Raw genomic sequence first — 21,528 nt, 5'->3', positions numbered from 1 at the left:
TAATCTAAATTTTTTTTAAAAGGTCCTATATCTGAAATTTTAATTCAGTTTCCTTCACCACACATACTGCCTGGCCTGCCGAATATTTTCCATCTTTATTTCAGATTTCCAGCATTCCCATTATTTTGCCTTTGTCTTAGCTGGATTGCTCTTGAGCATGAATTTATCCTTCACAAACATTCTTGATAAGAGTGCATTTGGGGGAAATTATTGAGAATGCTTTTAATCTCGCTGTTGCCGCTGCTGTTTGCGCTGGCAATAGACCTCAGGGGGTCAGTGGCGTGGCAAGGGATTGTGAGGGGAGTCGGGAACACAGGTGTCACTGACCTGTTGCTCCTTCTGTCGGACCCACGAGACAGTATGGGGAGAATTATGGACGCATGAGAGGGTTGGGACCTTACCGGGTTACCGATGAATGGGGCGGGTCAGGAGACCAACCTGGGGGCATTGCCATTCAGGGTAGCCAGGAATAGGCGACATCGCATAAGAGGAATCTGACAACGTTGATGGAAGTAGTTTAGGGGGATTTTAGGAGGTGGGATAAGCTGCATCTGACATTGGTGGGGAGGGTCCAGGTGCTTAAGATGAATGTGCTGCCAAGGTCTCCATTTGGACTACAGACCCTCCCGATCTTTATCCCCAAGGCTTTTTTCCAGGAAATTGGAGGCTGTGATCTCAAAGTTTGCATGGGTGGGGAAGGTGGCAAGACTAAAAATGGTTCTGCGACGGAGGCAGAAAGGGGCGCTGGCACTCCAAACCTGCTGAGCAGTGAATGCTGAGAAGATGAGAAGGTGGTGGGAGGGGTTGGAGTGGGTTAAGGAGTCGTCACCCTGTAGGGGGTCCAGCCTGAGGGCCATGATGACGGCATGGCTTTTGCTGGTGCCAGGGAGGTGGACGGTGAGCCTGGTGGTGCAGTCTGCGGTTAAGGTGTGGAACCAGCTGAGGATGGAGGGGATGTCGATGCTGACACAGTTGTGTGGAAATCACAGATTTACGCCGAGGGAGATGAATTGGCATGTATAGGAAGTGGGGGGAGGAAGACAGGCAGGGGGTTTGGGTCTTCCGAACCTGATGTATTATTACTGGGCGGCGAATGTGAAGAATGTGCGGAGCTGGGTCAGAGGGGCTCACTCCCAGTGGGTCAGAATGGAGGAGAGTTTGTGTCGGGGGTCAGGATTGAAGGCGCGAGCAACAGCGCCGCTCCTGACGGCCCCGGAGAAATACTCAGGGAGTCCGGTAGTAAGAGCTCTGTTGAGAATTTGGGGGCAGTTTCGCCAGCACTTCAGGCTGGGGGCAGGGTGAAGAGAAATGCAGATTCGCGAGATTTGAGCCAGGGAAGTGGGATGGAAATTTTCGAGATGGGAGGAGAAAGTAATTAATACTAAAAGATTTGTTTCTTGGGGGTCGGTTTTCAGGATTGAAGGAGCTGGGAGCGAAGTATGGGCTGGAGCAGGGGGAAATCTATTAAAAAAACGACTTTCATATGTTTTAGTCCGGTTGAAAGCTGGTAGGAGGTTTTTAAGTTAATCTCTAAAGTGGTGCACATGAAGCTGGACCCGGGTCCTCGGAAGGCCGTATTCGGGGTATCGGACCAGCCAGGGTTGCAAAAGGCTACGGAGGCAGATGTTCTGGCCTTTGCCTCATTGATTGCCCAAAGGTGTATTCTGTTGGGGTGGAGATCAACCTCTCCACCCCGTGCCCTGGTGTGGGGGAACCTATATGACTTCCTTTGGCTGGAAAAGATCAGGTTCGAGTTGAGGAGATCAGCAGAGGGCTTTGAGACACAGTGGGGACTGTTCATGACAATGTTTAAGGAATTGTTCATCGCGGGAGGAGGAGGGAGGGGAGGGGGAGAGGAGGGAGGGGAGGGGGAGAAAAGCGGGGGGGGGGGGGGGGGGGAGAAAAGCGGGGGGGGGGGGGGAGGAGAGAAATTGTACAAACTGAACTATGGGAGTGCTGAGATTGCTATTGATCTGTGTTGTTCTATTTTTGAATAGGTTGTTTGGAATAAAATACACTAAAAAAAGAGGATGCTTTTAATCTGAAATCACAAGAATCAGGACACCGTGTCCAATTTCGTACTTCATGGAATAATCTTACACAAAATACATCTCTCCTACTTTGATAAATAGCCTGTAGGGTCAGCTATTAACAGAAGGAACAATGCAGTTGGGGAGCTAGAAAGGGATTGTTGCATGTAAAGAACAGTAAAGTGCATTGAGAACAATAATTAGTCTTCATAATTCATGTTCTCCACAGATAGAGTATATTTTTTAAAAAGCCAGAAAATATGTAATGTGTAGGATAACTGCCTTGTGGACTAAAGAGAGGTTATTTGGAGGAAAAGAAGTCTGAACAATGACCACCAGTGAAGGTAGGAAATGTAGAGTAAAGGGTGAACATCGGGAGCACTTGATACTGTTTTAACTGTGATGCAATGTCACGTGCTAAGAAACCAAGATCTGGTGGGAAACATGCCGACAACGTCATGGACAGTGCTGAGATGTATATAGATCTGTAAATAAACAAGAATAGCTTTTACGGAAATCAGTCTAGGGATAATAGGGGAATGCAAAAGAAACCCCATCCAGGAGCCAAGACGAAACAGGAAGATTACTTCATCGGGCCATGGCAAGTCGGCTCAAAAACAACTCACGGATCCCAGAGCAGAGGGCGGGGAGGGCTGATGCTGTCAAAACATGCCACATCCCACTAAACATCGTTACTTCATCAGATTTCTCAAATTCTTACTGAGCTGCAAAATTGCATCTAGATACACATAAATCAGGAGTGCCATCAAACAACACAATTTTCTGAAAGATATATATACCCAGCACAAGCTTTGAAACGCTCAGAAGAGCTTAAAGATAATCTAAATAGAACATCCAAGTAACTTAAAAAGAAGATTGGGTTCAACAGCAACTCAAGTCAGACATATTGTGCTGAATTTGTTAGGGATATATGAACCTCAAACCACGTGCTGGAATTTAAAAAGTTACGACAATCTTTAAGGTCATATGGTAGCACAGACTCAAGTACAAACGTAAGAGCATATTTAAAGTGCTAATTGAGGATCCAGGAACCCTCCAGGAACCAGGATATTAACATTCTCCAACTTTGTAATGATTGAAAATCTCTTGACAGAAACTGAAATGCTCTGACAGAAACTCAAACAAAACTATCTTTTATATTACAGTTTTTAAAATTCATTCATGGATGTAGGCATTTTTATTTAATAAGTATTTTTATTCGAGTTAACATTTACAAACCATTACAGCACAAAATAAAATAAACTCGGCACAAAACCCCATCCCTACTTGCCCCCACCCCCGTCCCCCCAATCAGCCTACCCTCCATTTCCCCCCAACAACTGACGGTAACTAGCTCCTCAAAGTACAGAATTAACAAACCCCAACTCTTGTGGATCCCCTCATTTGCCCTTTCGAGGACAAACCTAACCTTCCGTAAATGCAGGAACTCCATTAGATCCCCCAGCCACGCCGAGGCACAGAGTGGAGAAGCAGACCTCCACCCCAACAGAACCCGCCTGCGAGGCAAAGGCTAAAACATCTGCCCCCGCTTCTGACTGCAACCCCAGCAGTTCTGACACCCGAAATATGGCCAACAGGGGACAGAAACTCAAGTCCACATGCAAGACCGCCAACATTACGCTGAAGAATGACCTCCAAAATTTCTGCAACTTCACACAGCACAAAACACATGTACAAGATTAGTTGGGTCCCTCCCACACCTTTCACAAATATCTACCCCTCAAACAGCTGGCTTATCCTCGACTTCAAAAGGTGCGCCCTGTGTACCCCTTTAGCTGCATCAACCTCAGCCTCACACAAGGTTTGAGGCATTCACCCTCCACAGCACCTCCCACAGTCCCTCCTCCAGTGCCATTCCCAGCTCCTCCTTCCACCTTGTCTTGACCCATTCAAGGACACCTTCTTTTCTTCCAAAAGCCTCCCATAAATCACCAAGACGACCCCACATTCCAACACAATTACCAACAACACCTCCTCCAACCCCATTACTGACGCCTCCACCAGCAACGAGGAGAAAGTTGCCACCGGAAAGACCTTTTTCGCAAAGCCCCAACACCTGCACGTACCCAAATCCCTCCCAATACGGGAATCCAAACTTCGCCCCCAACTCCTCCAAACACGCGAACCGCCCTTCCAAAAGCAAGTCCTTTATCTCTTTCACCCCTCTTTCCTCCCATCCCCGAAACTTCGCATCCATCTTCCCGACTCAAACGCATGATTCCCTCGGATCGGCATCAACCTCAACCACCGCTCCAATCTAAAGTGCTGCCGAAACTGCCTGCATATTTTCAGCGTGGCAACCACCACAGGACTCTCCAAATACCTTCCTGGGCAAAATGGAGCAGGGCCGTTGCCAGAGCCTGCAGCCCCAATCCCTACAGGAACCCATCTCCATCCTCACCCACAAAGCCTTCGTCTGCCTACTCCAACCCCGCATCTTTCCCTCATTAGTCACCCAGTAATATTACAAAAAGTTCGGATAACACCCCCCCCCCCGCCTCTGAAGTACAGTCTTCCTAATCCTAACCACTTTACTTTCCCAGACAAACTATGAAACCAACTTATCCATACCCTTAAAAAACAATGAAAACACTGAAATAAAAATAAAAAGTGCGGCAAAATGTTCATCTTCAGTGCCTGCATCCAACCTGCCCACCTCAGTTGATCCGCCTTAACCCTCCCTACCAGACTCGTAAAGTTCAATTTACATGCGTTCAATCCTGGGCCACCTGCACTCCCAAATACCTTAAGTGGGTGTTGCCACCTGAAATAGCATTCCTCCCACCCCAACACCCACCCTTGGAGAAGACAACACAAAATACTCACTTTCACCCAAGTTCAGCTTGAAAATGCCCCAAATCTCGCAAAGCAGTCCCATTATATCCCCCACGGAAGAGCTTGGGTCCGAAACGTACAACAATAGTGTGGTGAATGTGATTCACACGGGATTATAATCTGTATATATATGTGTCTATATTGTAAGTGCAGTTGCACTACCTGACCACCAGGGGGAGTAGTTCTGGGAATACTCAAGTGTTGTACTGGGCTTCTCCCTTGGCTCCACCCAGGACTCCTCCCCCGGGAGCTGCTGTATAAAGATCAGTGCCACAGGGTCAGCCGGCCAGTTCACCGAAAGTTCAACGGCTAACAGGCTGGCTCTGTTGTAAGTATATAAAACCGCTATTCTAATCCTACAAGCACGTGTCCGTAGAATTGTTGGTTCCAACAAATAGATCATCGGCATTCAGGGACACCCTATGCTCCAACCTCCTAACTATCCCATTCCATTTGTCCGAGCCCCTTAACACTATGGCCAAGGGCAGGATGTAGCCATTGTGTTGCCCATCTTCCCTTGAAATGAGTGGCTTACTAAGCCATTTCAGAAGGCAGATAAGAGTCAACCACATTGCTGTGCATCTGGAGTCACAGGTAGGCCAGGCTGGGTGAGGATGGCAGATTCCTTCCCCAAGGGCATTAGTAAACCCGATTGTTTTTTAGGACAAATCGATGAGGAAGGGGAGCAGGATTTCTGCACAAAACCAGCTCTGGCCCATCTGCGATGAGCATGTCTATATTAAATTTGACGTTCCAACTTGCAACCACTCTTTCATCTAAACATTCCTGTTTAAAAGTAGAAACATTTTCATATCATTAAAAACAAACTTGGCTTAAAAATGTTAACACGGATTTGTGAAGTAATAAAATGTGCCTGTTCCAATGTAATAATTTACTCAATGTATTTGGTGGGCATGAATTACTGCACTCTGCAGGAAGTACAATAAATTTCAGACCCAAACCATCAAGTGAAGATAAAGCAACAGATGATAATGGTCATCATTGCTCAAGAGTAGCTTTCAATTCAACATTTAAGGTTTGGACATAGACGGCCAGAAGCTTCTGATCAAAGTCTGCCTGCCTCGGCATTGCTTCTGCAGGTCTTGACTGTGTTGCACTCTCCCAACAATATCAGGGAACGTCAAGCTGAGGTGGGTCCTGAGCCTCCAAACTATCAACAGTTCAGCCAGTGTCACTCTGGTCATGGCATGGTCCGGTATCTAAATAAGATGGGCGCCCCCATGGCCCGTCTTGAAGATCTACACTGCTCGCTCGGTAAGGCCATTTGAGGAAAGTGGGTATGGGGCCATTCGGATGTGCTTCACTCCATTCATTTTCATGAAGTAAGCAAATTCTTCACTGGTGAACGGTATACAATTGTCCATTACCAATATCTCCAGGAAGCCATAGGTGTTTTTAACATGAGCTGCGGCTTCTCAATAGTGGCCTTCGACATGGTGGACGCCATCTGATAGACATCCAGCTATTTAGAATGGGAGTCTACCGGAGGCAGGAACATGGAGTCTTGGAAAGGTCCGGCAAAATCTGCATGTAGGTGTACCCAAGGCTGGCCCAGCCATTCCCATGCGTGTAATAGAGCAGCCAGCAGGAGCCTCTGCTGCTCTGGCACATGATAGCCTGCTGGGCCAGTCGTTCAATCTCACAAGTAAAACCTGGCCACCACACAACCTCTGGCCTGAATTTTCATTTTTGACACCCCACTTGTCCGTTATGCAGGTCTGGCCCGTTTATCCTGACTTGGGATCACGATGCGGGCCCCCCACAGGAGGATGCTGTCCTCCTCGCCACACTCCTGCTGCTTTTCTCAAAGGCTTGTAGCTCTTTGGGTAGCTTTGCTTGCTGGCCGCCGTGAAGGACAACATAGCGCAAGTTAAACACTGGGTCATTCTGCCAAGTCGTGTATTTGGGCAGCGGTGACCAGCAAAGTGTCCATGACGTTCAGGGTGCTTATGACCTCATCAGGCCTCGGTGGGGGGCACGTTGCCAACAGGAGCTGGCTCAGAGCATGCGCATTCGCAATGTGTGCCCGGGCGAGGCTCAAATACGTGTACACCACTAGCAATAGGGCTCATTGCTGTATTCTTGCAGGTGCAATGGGAAGAATCATTTTGTCTTCTTCAAATGAACTGAGTAATGGACATCTGATTAACAATCTCCTATACAACTTGGGTGTCATACTTTTTTTTGTAATGTGCCTGTGAAGTATCTTGGAACACTTAATATTTACACCTTTAGCACAACAAGTTGTTGCTGTTGACTACGGAAAATGGGGAAGGGCAAGTAGCAGTAACGGATATGGGAAACTTGAAACCGGTCTAGCCCGTCTAGCCCTCACGAATGACAAAGAATGTGGCGATATTGTGATAAATGTAGAAATTCATATACATTATATGTCACATCTGTGGCAGTCATGTTATAATGTGATTAATGGGAGGAGCCAGGTCTGTCTATAGTTTTGCAGTTTGTCATTGGATTCAAGTTTGACGAGACAGAAGGATTTTAAGTTGAACAGCAGTTTTGCCAAATGCTGCCAGGTTGAGCAGAAATGTACTGAATCTGCTCTTGAAAGGAACTCTCTCCGAAGGTGAGCAAGTAAACCGGTTTTGTTAACTTTATTTATAAATGCCATTTGAACTGTTTCGTGTACTTAATTGGAGTTAGTAGCAGATATAGATAGGAAGTGTAAATTTTTCCTTTGGGAACTGTTAAACTGATAATTGTAAAGCCATTTTCTTTGATGTTGATGTGGTTAATTGTGGAAAGTCATCACTCCTGGGGTGACGTATCCTTTCCTCAAAGTTTTACAAGAAAATAATTTGGTTGGGGGGTGGGGGTTCTTGTCCTCTATCGCAACAGATGTTAGGGTCTAATCAGATATCTTAACAATACTGCACTTACAAGTCTCAAACCAGGAACTACAACGCCGGTTGTACAGTCTGGCAGTAAGAATACGTAAGGTACTGCAGGTTGTGAATTTAAAGAGAAAAAAAAACAAAGCACTTGTATTTGTATGGAGCCTTTCACATCCTCACGTTACGGCCAATAGAGTTCTCCAGTATTTTCGCCATCGCAATGTAGGAAGCAAGGCAGCTTTTTTGCACTCAGGAAGATCACAGCGAGCAATGAGATAATGACCAGTTAATCCCCTTTAGTGATTTGTTTCATGCTGTGGAAGAAATCTTCCTCAACAAATCACGCTTGAACAGTAATCTGAAGTTTCTATACTCCCTTTTGAGTGCAGACCCAAGTATGAAGACAAACCTGATGACTGGAGGCATTGAACCAAAGTCATGTTGGTTGCTACAGACAAATCTATTTAAATCTCAGAAAGTGAAGCTTCAGCAACGTACAGATAGATTCAATTCTTTTTATATATCAGTAACTGCTAATTTGAAAACATAACTGCAGGCACTGCTTTTAACACATTCTTAAATTCTCGTGGCTGAAGTTAAGTTGAGGAAATGACTAAGTGCATTTAAAATATTTTTAAAGTACAGAGTGAATGGTTCTTTGCTGATTCTTTAAATACACAGCTGCCATTATTTGAATGGAGATTTACGGAAGGTATCATTAGCAACAAACAAATCCTAAATCTTCCATGTATAAGCAGTATACAGAATATCTACACAAAATCAGCTCTGCCCAGTTTGTGATAACATGTTTATACACTATTTGGCTATTCCAATTGGTGATCAGCCTTTAGACAAAACATTCCTGTACAGCTTTAAAATAGATACATTCTTGGATCATGGAAAAAATAACTTGCCTAAAAAAGGTCAACACGGCACTAATGTTAATTTGTTAAGGAATAAATAGTAGCTGATTCAATGTAATAATTTGCCCAATGTATTTGGTGGAGATGAATCATTCTGCATGGAGCTGAACACAACGTTTTCTGATAAAGGATCACATCAGGAGTCAAATTATCAGGTGAAGAGATTGTAGCATGAACCATCACAATTATCTTTTTTCCCCTAATTCAGGGCCAATTTAGCGGAGTCAGCCTGAAGGGGCCTCCAGAGATAGAGGTCTCCACGGTGTGTGACCCTCTCCACCACAAATGGCGTCAATCCAGGTTCTTTTCCATAGATGTCATGCCCAATCCCCGAAAGAAAAGAGGCGGGGGGGATAGTGAGGAAATCCCAGCAGCTGCCGTTTCGGGGTCGGACGGGACCAGAGAGGGCCCGTTCCACCCAGCACAATTTAGCGCCCCGGACTTGTTCAATTTCTCAGGGGAGGGGGTCAGCAATAACTGCCCGCTTCTTAGGTTCTTAGCGGATTATAGTTTGGAAGACCCTCTGTCCCAACCGCTTCTCTACCACCATTCCAGAAATATTTCCCGAGTTATTTTTGGGGCCTTCCGGTGACCAGGCAGCGGGGGCCGAGCAGGCATCTGCGCCACAGCCTCCCGCTGGCACGAGACCCCGGCAGGAGCCTGAGGAGATACCTCCTGTTGATGATCCCGGTGGTGGGATCAAGGCAGGCCCTGAGTTGGTTGGTGGGCCCGTGTCGCCCACCGCACTCAGTGTGGTGGAGGATTCGGGCCCGGAGGGCGAATGTCCAAAGGCTGTCAGCCGCTGTGTCGGGGGCAGAGGGTGCACATAAGGCTCTCTGCAGTGGGGTGCAGGTCTCACTCGTGCCTGACACTGTTGTTGTCCCTCACCCCCTCTGCGGGACCCCCGGAATCTGGCACATCATAATTGTAGACTCTTTATTTTTCAGCCTCCGTAGATAGTTTAGGCAGTGCCCTATTTGCAACCCCCCTTCACCAACACTTCGACTCCCTCCCTCCCCACCCACCCTCCTTTCCCCTTTCTCCCCACCTCCCTCTTCCTTTCCCTTCTGTTTAGTACAGAGGCGAGGTTATCTGGTCTCTCCAGCGCAAAGTTTAGTGCTTGTACCATTTGCTTTTTGTAGAAACGTGTTGTGATCTGTTTTAATAATCAGAGTATCCACACCCCCCCCCCCCAACCCCGGTACATTGGTACTGAGGGGAGGGTACCCTGTTTCTCCAACACAAAATTAGTGTTTGCACTGTTTGGCCTTGCATTTTTTTTTACTGTTTTAATAAAAAGATATGGCCAATCCACCTACCCTGCACATCTTTGGGTTGTGGGGGTGAGACCCACGCAGACACGAATGTGCAAACTCTTCACAGACAGTGACCCAAGGCTGGGATTGAACTCAGGCCCTCAGCGCCCTAACGGAAGTCGCCACACGAGGGCTTAATGCCTCTGGTAAACGTAACCATTACCGATAGCCCCTGAACCTCTTTGATCCAAATACATGAAAAGAGTTGGAGGATTTGACATGAAATACAAGATAGGGCTAATAAATCATAGGTGGGGTTATGGGGATAGGGCAAGGTGTGGGCTGAAGTAACAGCACTTTCCAAGGGCCAGTGCAGACTCGATGGGCCGAATGGCCTCCTTCTGCATTGTAATTTCTATAATTCTATAACAATGAAATCCTTCCCTCTTTCGAGCAAAAGAGCATGCAATGGTTACGGATCTTAATAACAGCACTCTACGAGGAGACACACAAAATCTGAAATTAATATGCACTCTGACCATGGCTGTCTACCATGAGAACTTGGGGAGGGGAGGAGGAATGAGGAAAAACATGATAACTTGCTTCCTTCGGAAATTCCAATCTACTCCAGTGACTCTGTAGGTCACCAAATGTTTTCAATGTGATTGAGCAAGAAAAATTAAATCCAATGGATATGTGTGAACTGCGAGCTAAATTGGGTTGTTCAGTTCTTCGTCTTCCTCAAATTTAAAGAAAAAACACAAAAGCAAAATGGCGCAAAGCCAAGGTGTGGTTTATGTTTGAGAGATGTATAAACATTCATTTGAAAAATTTGGCAAACATACTTCACTGGAGAAGAGTATGATCCGAATCCTTCCTGGTGATAGCTTGACAGATGTCCATTCATTTTTGTCTCGTCTCAAACTGTAATTTGAAAGAAGTAGCAATGATGTCTTTGTGAATAAAATTAAAAATATTGTGTTGCATAGCATATGAAGTACCATTAATTATGATGCACAAATAAATGATAGATTTACTCCACAATTCATATTTATTTCATCATACCGATACATTTTGTTTTCATTACAGGTTCAAAAATTGATGTTACTCAAATGTAACCAGCAGCAAAAATCTATGCTGTTGCAATTTCAGAGCACTTAATCTACAGGGATTAGATTTTTATGACCAGGGACCCACGTGCCGATTATTACTCGAACATTATTTGCTCGCATAATCACACGCACTCAAGCTCACAACTCTTATTTCGAATGTAAAACAGAACTCAAGGTATATGGAAATGTTCAAATTCAAATGACAACTATGCAGCAGGTGGCAATTTGCAATGTAAAAATGCATGCTTTGTGGAGGAGTGGGGGGAGGGAAACAAATCTGTCAACACTGAATGTGATTTCACTCATGCAAAACCAGGCAAAGCAGCTAATTATTCTGCCCGAACAATTTACCCGCTGTGCATTCTATAGTGAAAACTGGACAACAGAAACACACAAACCGACAAACTGGGCTGTTTTGGAGCCTTAATTTGCAGTCCAAACTATCAGACTGCAGTCACTGATTCACAACAAAATGCAACTTGACTAAAGCATCACAATTGGCATATGTATAGTCCAGGGGTGGGAAAACTTTTCCGTGCAAGAGCCACATTCAGAAATTCACAATTTTAAAGGGCCGCAAAGTATATTAAGTAAAATAATTACTTCACCCGGTTATGATTCTGGGCGCCTCATATAGAACATAGAACAGTACAGCACAGAACAGGCCCTTCGGCCCTCGACGTTGTGCCGAGCAATGATCACCCGACTCAAGTCAACGTATCCACCCTATACCAGTAAGTAACCCAACAGCCTCCCCCCATTAACCTTAAAAAAAATAATAAACATTTTTTTAAAAAACATTTTTTTTTTTTAAATTTTTTTTTTAATGACTTGGTGGGCCGCATAAAGCCCTTTGGCCGTAGTTTGCCCACCCCTGGTATAGTCTGTATTGGGCCGACGTAAGTATTGCAAATATATTTTCAATGCCTTGTTTTCGAATTAATTTCCAAGATTTCTTTGCGCATGAAAATGATACTCCCAAGGGAAGTTGTTCTTCAATGCTCTTGAATTTTTAAATGGTCTATTTCATTTTGTCCACTAGCTTTCGAGCACATGAAACAGTTCAATTAATTTACAAAACTAAAAATCAGTAGTGACCCCTTTTCGTTTGAAGAATTCTCTCTTTTAGATGATGGGACCATTTGCACACTGCACCCCATTTCGACTGAAGGGAACCAAGTAGCACAAGGTTACTAGCAGAAGTCGCACTCAAGAGTTACATCCTTTTAAGGGAACGCAGTGCTATCAAACAGAAAATAAACTCAAACAATAACACAGAGCTTGTTTGAATGCAGTAAGTTCATATTGTGAGACAGCCAAGGTTCAAAGAATTACGGGTGTGATTGGAATTATTTTTAAAAAGTAACATCTACAGTGATATAATCCACCTTTCCTTCACAAGTACCATTTAACAATAGTTTACAAAATAGTTTGCAACACAAGCAGGCAACCTTTGGAACAAAAAGCAAAATGAAATGAAATGAATGAAATGAAAATCGTTTATTGTCACAAGTAGGCTTCAAATGAAGTTACTGTGAAAAGCCCCTAGTCAACACATTCCGACGCCTGTTCGGGGAGGCTGGCCTTGTTCTGCCTTACAAGTCGGTTGTTTAGCCCACTGTGCTAAACCAGCCCCTCCCAGCTAAATGTGCCTCCCAGAACATGCATTCACTTAAATTGAATGCGAGGACACCTCCACTTTTAATACTCAATCTTGCTGCTGGAGGACACGTTAAAGTAACTTTAAGCAGATAGTTTGAACGTCCTGCACCTCTTGCGAATAGTCATTCACAAAGTTGAAGCAATATTTAATATACATGTACTACTACTGGGCGGATGTACTACTACTGGGCAGCGAATGTGGAGAAGATGCGGAGCTGGGTCAGAGGGGTTGATTCCCAGTGGGTCAGAATGGAGGAGAGTTTGTGCAGGGGGTCGGGATTGAAAGCACTAGCAACAGAGCCGCTCCCGATAGCCCCGGGGAAATACTCAGGGAGTCCGGTAATAATAGCTTCATTGAGAATTTGGAGGCAGTTTCGCCAACTCTTCGGGTTGGATGCAGGGTCAAGGGAAATGCCGATTCGGGGGAACCACAGATTTGAGCCAGGGAGGTGGGATAGAAATTTTCGGAAATGGGAGGAAAAGGGGATTAAGACGCTAAAAGATTTGTTTCTAGGGGGCGGTTTGCAGCACTGAATATGCATTTCATTTTCATTTCATTTCATTTTCATTTCATTTCCATGAAGGAGCTAGAAGCGAAGTATGGGCTGGAGCAGGGGGAAGTGTTTAGATACATGCAGGTTCAAGATTTTGCCAGAAAGGAGATACAGAGCTTCCCGGTGGAACCGGCCTCCACATTGCTGGAGGTGCTGCTGACGACAGGGGGACTGGAGAAGGGGGTAGTGTTAGCGGTTTACGGACCTATTTTGGAAGAGGAGAAGGCACCGCTGGAAGGGATCAAAGCAAAGTGGGAGGTAGAGTTGGGAGAGGTTATGGAGGTGGGGTTCTGGTGTGAGGTGCTCCGGAGAGTAAATGCCTCCACCTCGCGTGTGAGGTTGGGGCTGACACAGCTGAAGGTGGTATACAGAGCACACCTCACGAGGGCGAGGATGGGCCGATTCTTTGAAGGAGTAAAAGATGTTTGCGAGCGTTGCGCGGGGGGGGGGGGGGGGGGGGGGGGGCTAATCAGGTTCATATGTTTTGCTCCTGTCCAAAGCTAGAGGATTACTGGAAGGAGGTTTTTAGGGTAATTTCCAAGGTGGTGCATGTGAAACTGGACCCGGGTCCCCGGGAGGCCATATTCAGGGTGTCAGACCAGCCAGGGTTGGAAACGGATGCGGAAGCAGGTATCGTAGCCTTCGCCTCGTTGATCGCCCAAAGGCGGATCCTGCTGGGATGGAGAGCAGCCTCTCCACCCTGTGCCCTGGCATGGCGAGGGGACCTGTTGGAATTCTTGACTCTTGAGGAGGTTAAGTTTGAACTGACGGGAAGGACAGAGGGGTTCTACAATTCATGGGAATTAATCATTATGCGCTTTCAAGAACTGGATAACATCAAACATTAGTTGGGGGGGATGGCTGGGAGGGAGGCTGTGTGTATTATGGGTGACTATGGGTGATCCCTGATTCTTTTTTGTCATTTGTTTTGTAAACATGCGGGCTAATGTTTGGGGCTTGGTGGGAGGGTGGGATCGTTGTTATTGTTATGGGGATTGACATATTTGTTGCTGATTATTGTTTATTGTTGGTGGGTGTAAATTTGGTAGAAAATGTGAAAAAGGAGAATAAAAATATTTTTTAAACATTTAATATACATGACTGCATCCAGTGTGAAGTGTGTACCACCTGCAATATAGACGGCAGCAACTCATCAAGGCTCCTTTGATTGCACCTTCCAAAACGGAGATGTCTACTAACACCTTGACGGGCAAGGGCAGCAGATGCTTGGAAATGCTACTGCCTGCAAGTTACCTTCCAAGACACACACCATCCTGACTTAGAATCATATCACCATTCCAACTTGGAACCAACTTGGAAGTGAAAGCATTCCTTCACTGCCGCTGGTCAAAACCCAACTGGCCAAAAGTCTAGAACTCCCTTCCGAACAAGCACTGCGGGTGTACATGCATCACATGGACTGCAGCAGTTCAAGGTGGCTCACCACCATCTTCGCAAGGACACTGAGGAAGTGCTGCATTGTCTGAGGCGACATTTTTCAGACGAGAAACTAAACCAAGACACCAGCTCAGCTTGGATGAATGTAAAAGAGTAGCAGGGGAGCTATCCCTGATAACCTGGTCAATATCTATCCGTCAATCAACATGACAAAAACAAATTATCTGATCATTATCACATTGCTGTTGGTGTTTGCTGTGCGCAAACTGGCTGCCACATTTCCGACATTACAAGTGACAGCACTTTAAAAAGTACTTCATTGGCAGCCAGCGGCCATAAAAATAGCTATATAAGTGCAATTTGTTTCTTTCTTATCGGAATTTAATTTGGTTCTTTTTATTTCAGTTCATTTATGCATTGTCAACATTCTTCGAAACATTTGAAGCCATTTTCTTCCAGGACTGTTTTGGATATGCTCACTTGTTTCTTACGATAAGATTTCCTCCATAGCCAAAAATCTTACCCAACAGAAAAATACAACATAGAAAGATATAATCAGGAAATTTACGATCAGAACTCTTACGTTTGTATGTATTATGTATTATTTGAACTTAAATTTTTTTAAATATAAATTCAGAGTACCCAATTATATTTTTTTCCAATTAAGGGGCAATGTAGCATAGCCAATTTGCATACCCTGCACAACGTTTCAGGTTGTGGAGGTGAGACCCACACAGACACGGGGAGAATGTGCTAATTCCACACAGCCAGTGACCCAAGGCCAGGATTGAACCCGGGCCCTCGGTGCCATGAGGAAGCAGTGCTAATCACTGTGCCACCGTGCCGTCCTGAACATAAATTCTAATTGTGCTCATTTGAGATTTTAACCATTTAGTTAACAGGAGACAGTTTGAAATAACTCAGGAAACCTTCAATTAGTTGTAAATATCAAATATTTTTTAAAATAAATTTAGAGTATCCATTATTTTTTTTCACCTTGATGGGTGCAATTTAGCATGACCAATCCACGTACTCTGTACATCTTTGGGTTGTGGGGATAAAACCCACGCAGACACAGAGAGAATGTGCAAACTCCACACGGACAGTGCACCGGGGCTGGGATCGAACCCAGGTACTCGGCACAGTGCCACCTTGCCGTCCGATACTTGTCAAAGATAGAGCGGGACATAAGCATTATGGGCCATCGGCGATTATGTTAGTAACAACAAAAACGGGGAGGTCTCACCCTCCACGTTTTGTGAGGCACTGAAGTGATTAGAGGAGAGATCATAGCCTACAAGGTAAGCAGAGATAGGGAAGCGAGGGTGGCCAGGCAGCAACTGGAGTACTCCATTCTGGAAGTCGACAGAAAATACTCCGAGGCCCCGACCGTAGAGCAGCTGGCAGAGAGGAAAAAGCTGCAAGTGGACTTTAACCTGCTATCCACCAGGAAAGCAGCGTACCAACTCCGCTAGACCCGGGGAATCTTCTATGAACACAGAGACGAGGCTGGCGTCTATTGGCTCACCAGCTGAGAAAGCAGGCTGCCACAAGGGAAATAGCGCAGGTAAAGGATAGCAGAGGCAGACTGGTAACAGAACCAAAGGAGGTCAATCGGGCATTTGAGACCTTCTGCCGGGGACTGCACACCTCCGAGCCCCACAACGGGGACATGGGGATGAAACAGTTCCTAGACTGGCTGGAACTACCAGTTGTGGGGGGAAGACAGAAGGGGGAGCTGGAAGCACCAATAGATCTGGGAGAAATCATGGAGAGCATCAGCTCCATGCAAGCGGGGAAGACACCGGGACCCAATGGGTTCCCGGTTGATCTCTACAAAACATTTGCGCCAGTCCTGGCCCCACACCTAAGGGGCATGTTCGAGAAACCATTGGCAGGGACACCCTGGCCACACCGCCCCCCCCCCCCCCCCCCCCCCCCCCCCTCCCCAACGCTAGTGCAGGCAACAATTACACTGATACCCAAAAAAGATAAAGACCCAACGGAATGTGGATGATATAGACCCATTTCACTGCTGGATGTGGATGTGAAAATACTCGCAACGGTCCTGGCCAAAAGGCTGGAGGGCTGCACACTGGAGGTGGTCGTAGAGGACCAAACTGGCTTTCTCAAGGGTAGGCAATTCACAGTGAACATCAGACTGAACGTAATAATGACAGCCAATTAAGGGGCAATTTAGCGTCACCAATCCACCTAGCATGCACATTTTTGGATTGTGGGGGCGAAACCCACGCAAACACGGTGAGAATGTGCAAACTCCACATGGACAGTGACCCAGAGCCGGGATCGAACATGGGACCTCGGCGCCGTGAGGCAGCAGTGCTAACCCACTGCGCCACCGTGCTGCCTCTGAGAATAGCTTTCATGTCTGCTTTTACTCAAGACAGCATGGAATGTCTTATTGCTACTTTGACTTCATTAAAACAGGCACTTATTGATGTGTTTTTGCTGAGACAACTGCTTTGCTATACTATGCTTTTGTGGTATCTGTCAGTGCTTGGTACAAGTCAATTAAACTTAGTTACAGAAATTACCCAATGTCTATATGAAATACATATCAATGCTCCAAAGAGATTGGTGTGTTAAAAATGATGTATTCCATTTACAGATCAAAGAACTACAGAGTTGCAAAAGTTAATGACAGAACTTAATTCTAAAATCAATGTGAAATGAAGTGACTTCCTTCAACAATCATAAGTGGAATTGCATTAATTTATTGCATTAGGCTGAATGTTTTAATGGTTGTTTTTCTTTGCACAATAGGATTTTGAATTTGGGAACAGAACTGATAATTTTAATTGCTAGGGAGGTGGATAGTTCATGCCAGTAATTGTTCAATCTTGACATCTTGCATTACTAGCTTCAAGAGCCACATGTTCTTTGTCTCTTGTCAAATTTGTGTGGTGCTCAGGGCAAATCATGTGATGAGCTCGTCGCCCAGAATCCAGCATAAAATTGTATTTGAGTGGACATACTGTAAGTAAACTAAACTAAAACAAATCCTTAAACATCAATTTTCCTACAACAGGATTGAATTGATGAGTGAAGTGACATTACTTGCGTAAATTTAAATCATGGCAATTTTTAAAAACAATTTATTTCAATAATTTAACACAATGCAATGGTGGAATATTTTATTGAAAGGATTTTATTATTGCTTGATATTCTTGGAAATTTCAATGATTGTCTTTATAGTAAATAGAGTTATACATATAAAGCCTTTTAAACTTATTCCCTTAGTATAAAACTTTTATGCTGCTGCTCCCTATTCGACCATGGGTTACAGGCTACATAGATGCATTGTTAAGTTCCAGGCGAGCAACGACATGGACACGATGACTTAAGAAAAACTCAAATTTATTTCAACGATGACATTCCACCTCATACACCCCAAAGGGTCTCCTTTGTCCTGCCCATACTTGGGTCGGGGTATTTAAGTCCCAGAGCCCCTGGCTTAAGGGGGTGGCTCTGCCCCCTCATCTAGAGAGATCGTATTCAGGTGAGGCCACAGGGACTTGGGTTACAGATACTCCGGTCGGGTTATAACACGCATCTAAGCATATCAGAGGTTACAGGCTGGATTCATGCAGCATAGATGCACCTGAACATGTCAGAGATTGAATTAAATGCAAAATAAGATTATTAAGGTATCAGGGAACTATTTCAGCCAAATCTTCATATCACAAGGACGCTACGATTTCCCATCAAAACCCAAGCAACATGATACTCGACTGCTCTTCAACGGGAACTCACTTTGGGTGGCACAATGGTGCAATGGTTAGCACTGCTGCCTCACTGCATTAAGGTCTCACGTTCTATTCCGGCCCCGGGTCACTGTCCATTTGGAGTTTGCACATCGTCCCCGTGTCTGCATGGGTCTCACCCTAACAATATGTGCAGAAATATGTGCAGGGTACGTGGATTGGCCACGCTAAATTGGCCCTTAATTGGAAAAAAATCAAAACGCACTTCTCTCTCACGTATACACACACAGCTAGTACCGTATGCATCGCTTATGCGTGAATTATCAACGTACTTGACAGCTCAAGCACTAAAGAAACCTCTTAAATCTGAAAAGGTCACTCAACCAAGTTTGTTGCTATTTCACAGTTATGGATAGTTTTTGAAGAAAGAAAAATAGTTCCTTATTCACAAAATCAAAAATGAAAAGTAAATTGTGCCACTGCAAATATCAGCCCTTGACTTAGTCACTTTTGGGAATTCATGCCCAGTATGGCAGTGGTTTTTTTAAATATAAATTTAGAATAATTTATGGAATAATAAATGGAAAGGGATAAGTATACCCCACAGGGCAAGAGTTATAGCTGGGGGAAGGGCAATTATGATGCCATTAGACATGACTTAGGATGTGTTGGTTGGAGAAGTAGGCTGCAAGGGTTGGGCACACTGGATATGTGGAGCTTGTTCAAGGAACAGCTATTGCATGTTCTTGATAAGTACGTACCAGTCAGGCAGGGAGGAAGGGGTCGAGCGAGGGAACCGTGGTTTACCAAAGAAGTGGAATCTCTTGTTAAGAGGAAGAAGGAGGCCTATGTGAAGATGAGGCATGAAGTTTCAGTTGGGGCGCTTGATAGTTTCAAGGAAGCGAGGAAGGATCTAAAGAGAGAGCTGAGACGAGCAAGGAGGGGACATGAGAAGTCTTTGGCAGGTAGGATCAAGGAAAACCCAAAAGCTTTCTATAGGTATGTCAGGAATAAAAGAATGACTAGGGTAAGAGTAGGGCCAGTCAAGGACAGTGGTGGGAAGTTGTGTGTGGAGGCTGAGGAGATAAGCGAGATACTAAATGAATACTTTTCGTCAGTATTCACTCAAGAAAAAGATAATATTGTGGAGGAGAATGCTGAGACCCAGGCTATTAGAACAGATGGCATTGAGGTGCGTAGGGAAGAAGTGTTGGCAATTCTGGACAAGGTGAAAATAGATAAGTCCCCGGGGCCGGATGGGATTTATCCTAGGATTCTCTGGGAAGCCAGGGAAGAGATTGCTGAGCCTTTGGCTTTGATTTTTAGGTCATCATTGGCTACAGGAATAGTGCCAGAGGACTGGAGGATAGCAAATGTGGTCCCTTTGTTCAAGAAGGGGAGTAGAGATAACCCCGGTAACTATAGGCCGGTGAGCCTAACGTCTGTGGTGGGTAAGGTCTTGGAGAGGATTATAAAAGATACGATTTATAATCATCTAGATAGGAATAATATGATTAGGGATAGTCAGCATGGTTTTGTGAAGGGTAGGTCATGCCTCACAAACCTTATCGAGTTCTTTGAGAAGGTGACTGAACAGGTAGACGAGGGTAGAGCAGTTGATGTGGTGTATATGGATTTCAGTAAAGCATTTGATAAGGTTCCCCACGGTCGGCTATTGCAGAAAATACGGAGGCTGGGGATTGAGGGTGATTTAGAGATGTGGATCAGAAATTGGCTAGTTGAAAGAAGACAGAGAGTGGTAGTTGATGGGAAATGTTCAGAATGGAGTTCAGTTACGAGTGGCGTACCACAAGGATCTGTTCTGGGGCCGTTGCTGTTTGTCATTTTTATAAATGACCTAGAGGAGGGCGCAGAAGGATGGGTGAGTAAATTTGCAGACGACACTAAAGTCGGTGGAGTTGTAGACAGTGCGGAAGGATGTTGCAGGTTACAGAGGGACATAGATAAGCTGCAGAGCTGGGCTGAGAGGTGGCAAATGGAGTTTAATGTGGAGAAGTGTGAGGTGATTCACTTTGGAAAGAATAACAGGAATGCGGAATATTTGGCTAATGGTAAAATTCTTGGTAGTGTGGATGAGCAGAGGGATCTCGGTGTCCATGTACATAGATCCCTGAAAGTTGCCACCCAGGTTGATAGGGTTGTGAAGAAGGCCTATGGTGTGTTGGCCTTTATTGGTAGAGGGATTGAGTTCCGGAGCCATGAGGTCATGTTGCAGTTGTACAAAACTCTAGTACGGCCGCATTTGGAGTATTGCGTACAGTTCTGGTCGCCTCATTATAGGAAGGACGTGGAAGCTTTGGAACGGGTGCAGAGGAGATTTACCAGGATGTTGCCTGGTATGGAGGGAAAATCTTATGAGGAAAGGCTGATGGACTTGAGGTTGTTTTCGTTAGAGAGAAGAAGGTTAAGAGGTGACTTAATAGAGGCATACAAAATGATCAGAGGGTTAGATAGGGTGGACAGCGAGAGCCTTCTCCCGCGGATGGAGGTGGCTAGCACGAGGGGACATAGCCTTAAATTGAGGGGTAATAGATATAGGACAGAGGTCAGAGGTGGGTTTTTTACGCAAAGAGTGGTGAGGCCGTGGAATGCCCTACCTGCAACAGTAGTGAACTCGCCAACATTGAGGGCATTTAAAAGTTTATTGGATAAGCATATGGATGATAAGGGCATAGTGTAGGTTAGATGGCCTTTAGTTTTTTTTTCCATGTCGGTGCAACATCGAGGGCCGAAGGGCCTGTACTGCGCTGTATCGTTCTATGTTCTAATACCCAATTCTTTTCTCCCAATTAAGAGGTAATTTAGTGGCTGCTGTGTCCAAAGCTGGTGGTTGCTGAATTGCCTAGATGAAGGAGAAAGGAGAGAGGGAGGATGACATTTGCTGCTGCCTGGTTTATCTGAAGCTCACCGGATGTTGCAGGGAGCTGCAAGAGATTGAAAGCAGTCTTCACATGTGGAGGTTTGGCCTGGCCAGGAGTAGATAAGCGAGTTCCAGCCTGGGACTGGGTTGAATCACTGCCTATCTGCCTCCCTGTATTTCCAGAGCCTGCAGCAGAGGGAGAGGAGGGGGGGCCGGGACTGTTTGCTGCCTGTTCCATCTACAGGTCCCTTGGAGCTG

At 45.3% G+C, this 21,528-nt stretch overlaps 1 protein-coding gene across 18 annotated transcripts in view; it reads right to left on the bottom strand.

The window, feature by feature from the left end:
* eps8a (epidermal growth factor receptor pathway substrate 8a) overlaps positions 1 to 21,528 on the bottom strand; it is a 200,908-nt gene that overhangs the window by 86,436 nt on the left and 92,944 nt on the right. For 14 of the 18 annotated variants that reach the window (XM_038811132.1, XM_038811140.1, XM_038811136.1 and 11 more), the window contains one exon: positions 10,784 to 10,862. The exons of the other annotated variants lie outside the window; for them this stretch is intronic. In XM_038811132.1, coding sequence (XP_038667060.1) covers positions 10,784 to 10,845 — 62 coding nt within the window. In that variant the 5' untranslated portion in view covers positions 10,846 to 10,862. The remainder of the gene's footprint in view (positions 1 to 10,783; positions 10,863 to 21,528) is intronic. 18 annotated transcript variants of the gene reach the window in all.

The sequence above is a fragment of the Scyliorhinus canicula genome, chromosome 11 (genome assembly GCF_902713615.1).
Source record: "Scyliorhinus canicula chromosome 11, sScyCan1.1, whole genome shotgun sequence".
NCBI lineage: Eukaryota > Metazoa > Chordata > Chondrichthyes > Carcharhiniformes > Scyliorhinidae > Scyliorhinus > Scyliorhinus canicula.
This window is presented reverse-complemented; position numbering and strand designations above follow the sequence as displayed.